Raw genomic sequence first — 2,177 nt, 5'->3', positions numbered from 1 at the left:
GGAGACTGTGAGGAAGTGCTACTTCTATTCGGTGACTTTCTGAACAGGAGAGAAGCAAAATAGAGTTAATTTTGCAAATTATCCAATTTATTGTGACTATTTTAGTGAATTTCTAATTTGTTTTTTCTTGATTTGTAGCTATAGTTTTGCAGTTCTGTGGATTGTATATAGGCCTAGACAGAAAGAACAAAGTACTGTAGGATTATATCAGAAATTCACAAATAAATATTGAATCCTTATGTGCATATCATGCTGCACTATAGTCTGGTACGCCAATAAAATCACAGAAAGAATAATAGTTCAGTCACCAATGTCATTTACTTATTAGATTAAATCCAAATCAAATTACATTATGTTGCAGCCTAGGTTTAATCCACTTAATGTCATGCTAGGCCATGATCTGTTTTGACCATGATTTATTGAATAAGCTACTTCAACTGGCTTAATACTAAGCCGTCAACATGGGATATAAACCCCATTAAGACACAAACAACAAAACTACATTATGACTTACCACATTCTTACTTACCAAGCCAATAGGTTCATTGTACAGCACTAAACCAGTATTTTAAACTATAATAATTTGATTTATGGGTAACATTAAGCAATCTTGTTGGGTTTCTGTGTTATGATACACATCATACTAAGCCTAAAAATAGACAAGTCGCATTTTGGTTTAACAGTATATTAACAGTGGATTCACTTTATGGGGAGCGACTCTAATCTTATTGTAACCATGATTTCCCTTTGCCTTTCCCCCTCTAGGTTGGAGACATTGTGATGGTAAAAGAAGATGAAACATTCCCTTGTGATTTAATATTATTGTCAAGTAATCGATCAGATGGCACATGTTTTGTTACAACAGCAAGTTTGGATGGTGAATCAAGTCATAAGGTAACAACTTTAATGATAGACTCTAGCTGAAGATCAGGCATTGGATGTTTCTCTTGTATTACAGAACCTCAGTTTATGAATGGAAGTGTCTATGTTTCTGGAGGATTAAGTAACCTAAAGCTACAATGTTAGTTTTGTAGGTGAGTAATAAGACAAACCATCACCTCCGAAGGGGATCACAACAGGCAAGATGACAGATGTGATATCCTAATAGAAACTTCAGTGTTTTTATATGTGTGTCAACATTGCACATCTTAAAAGGAACAGGGTTTCAGTTGCAATAGTGTGCCTTTTATGACCTTATATCCCCTGAAAATGACACTGCATAAATCCCCTTTTTAATTGTGAGACTTTCTTCCAAATAGACTGGTATAGATTTATGCAATAAACCTGTTCACACTTCAAAGAATAGGCTTCCTGAAAAATCAGCTACAGATTTGCATCATTCCCCTGCCCACATTACTTGCTGTCACCATCCTGACAGGAAGGATGTGCTCCTCATAATTAAAAGATTACCTACCTTTGGTTTAATATATGACATATCAAAATTTGAGTTTGTTCAGAGAATTAGCTCTGCACTATTTTGAAAATATGAGCTTTCTGATACAGCTTATAACGTGCTAATTTAACCTAGTAGATCCATGTAAAATGGTTTGGTTTAGTTAAAATCTCAGAATTTATATCTGCAAAGATAGCTGTTTGGTAGTCATTCAAAACTGCAGAATTTTGCAATATTGTAGTGTTTGGCTACATGGCTACAGATGGAAAGATGAGAAGAACTGTGTTTCATGTTCAAAGTTCCTGTTTCCAATTTCAGTATTACTTCCTTTTTTATTCCAGACATATCATGCGGTCCAAGATACAAAGACTCTTCACAATGAACAAGATATTGATAAACTACATGCTACCATTGAATGTGAACAACCTCAGCCTGATCTTTATAAGTAAGAACATGTAATTTATTATCTTCTTACTTATTCTGACTTCACTATTACCATTTTAAATACATTGAACTCCCAAGTGTAGAAGTGCACATTTTGAGAAGATATCTGGAACAATGAATATGGTTCCTAATTCTTCTCTTCTCTTAGAAAGAGACCTCTGCCTCAGGTGATCAAGATGAATCACATAACACTGTCAGCCCAAGAAAACTAGAAAGCAAATGGTTTAATCTTTATTAATGGCTCTTTTGTACTGAGGTATGGTAACTACACATTTTTCAAATATTGGTATTATATTTCATCTAAGTGTTCTTTTGTTCAATTATATGATGACTATTTTTT

The 2,177-nt window shown here is 34.0% G+C and overlaps 1 protein-coding gene across 1 annotated transcript in view; it reads left to right on the top strand.

Annotated features, from left to right (window-relative positions):
* Positions 1 to 765: 765 nt before the first annotated feature.
* LOC107299496 (probable phospholipid-transporting ATPase IH) overlaps positions 766 to 2,177 on the top strand; it is a gene marked incomplete at both ends in the record, with an annotated part of 26,041 nt that continues 24,629 nt past the window's right edge. Inside the window, 2 exon segments of the mRNA XM_015828850.1 lie at positions 766 to 894; positions 1,735 to 1,838. Of these exon segments, the coding sequence (XP_015684336.1) occupies positions 766 to 894; positions 1,735 to 1,838 (233 nt within the window).

Source organism: Protobothrops mucrosquamatus, unplaced genomic scaffold (assembly GCF_001527695.2).
Source record: "Protobothrops mucrosquamatus isolate PMUCROS unplaced genomic scaffold, P.Mucros_1.0 scaffold5020, whole genome shotgun sequence".
NCBI lineage: Eukaryota > Metazoa > Chordata > Lepidosauria > Squamata > Viperidae > Protobothrops > Protobothrops mucrosquamatus.
This window is presented reverse-complemented; position numbering and strand designations above follow the sequence as displayed.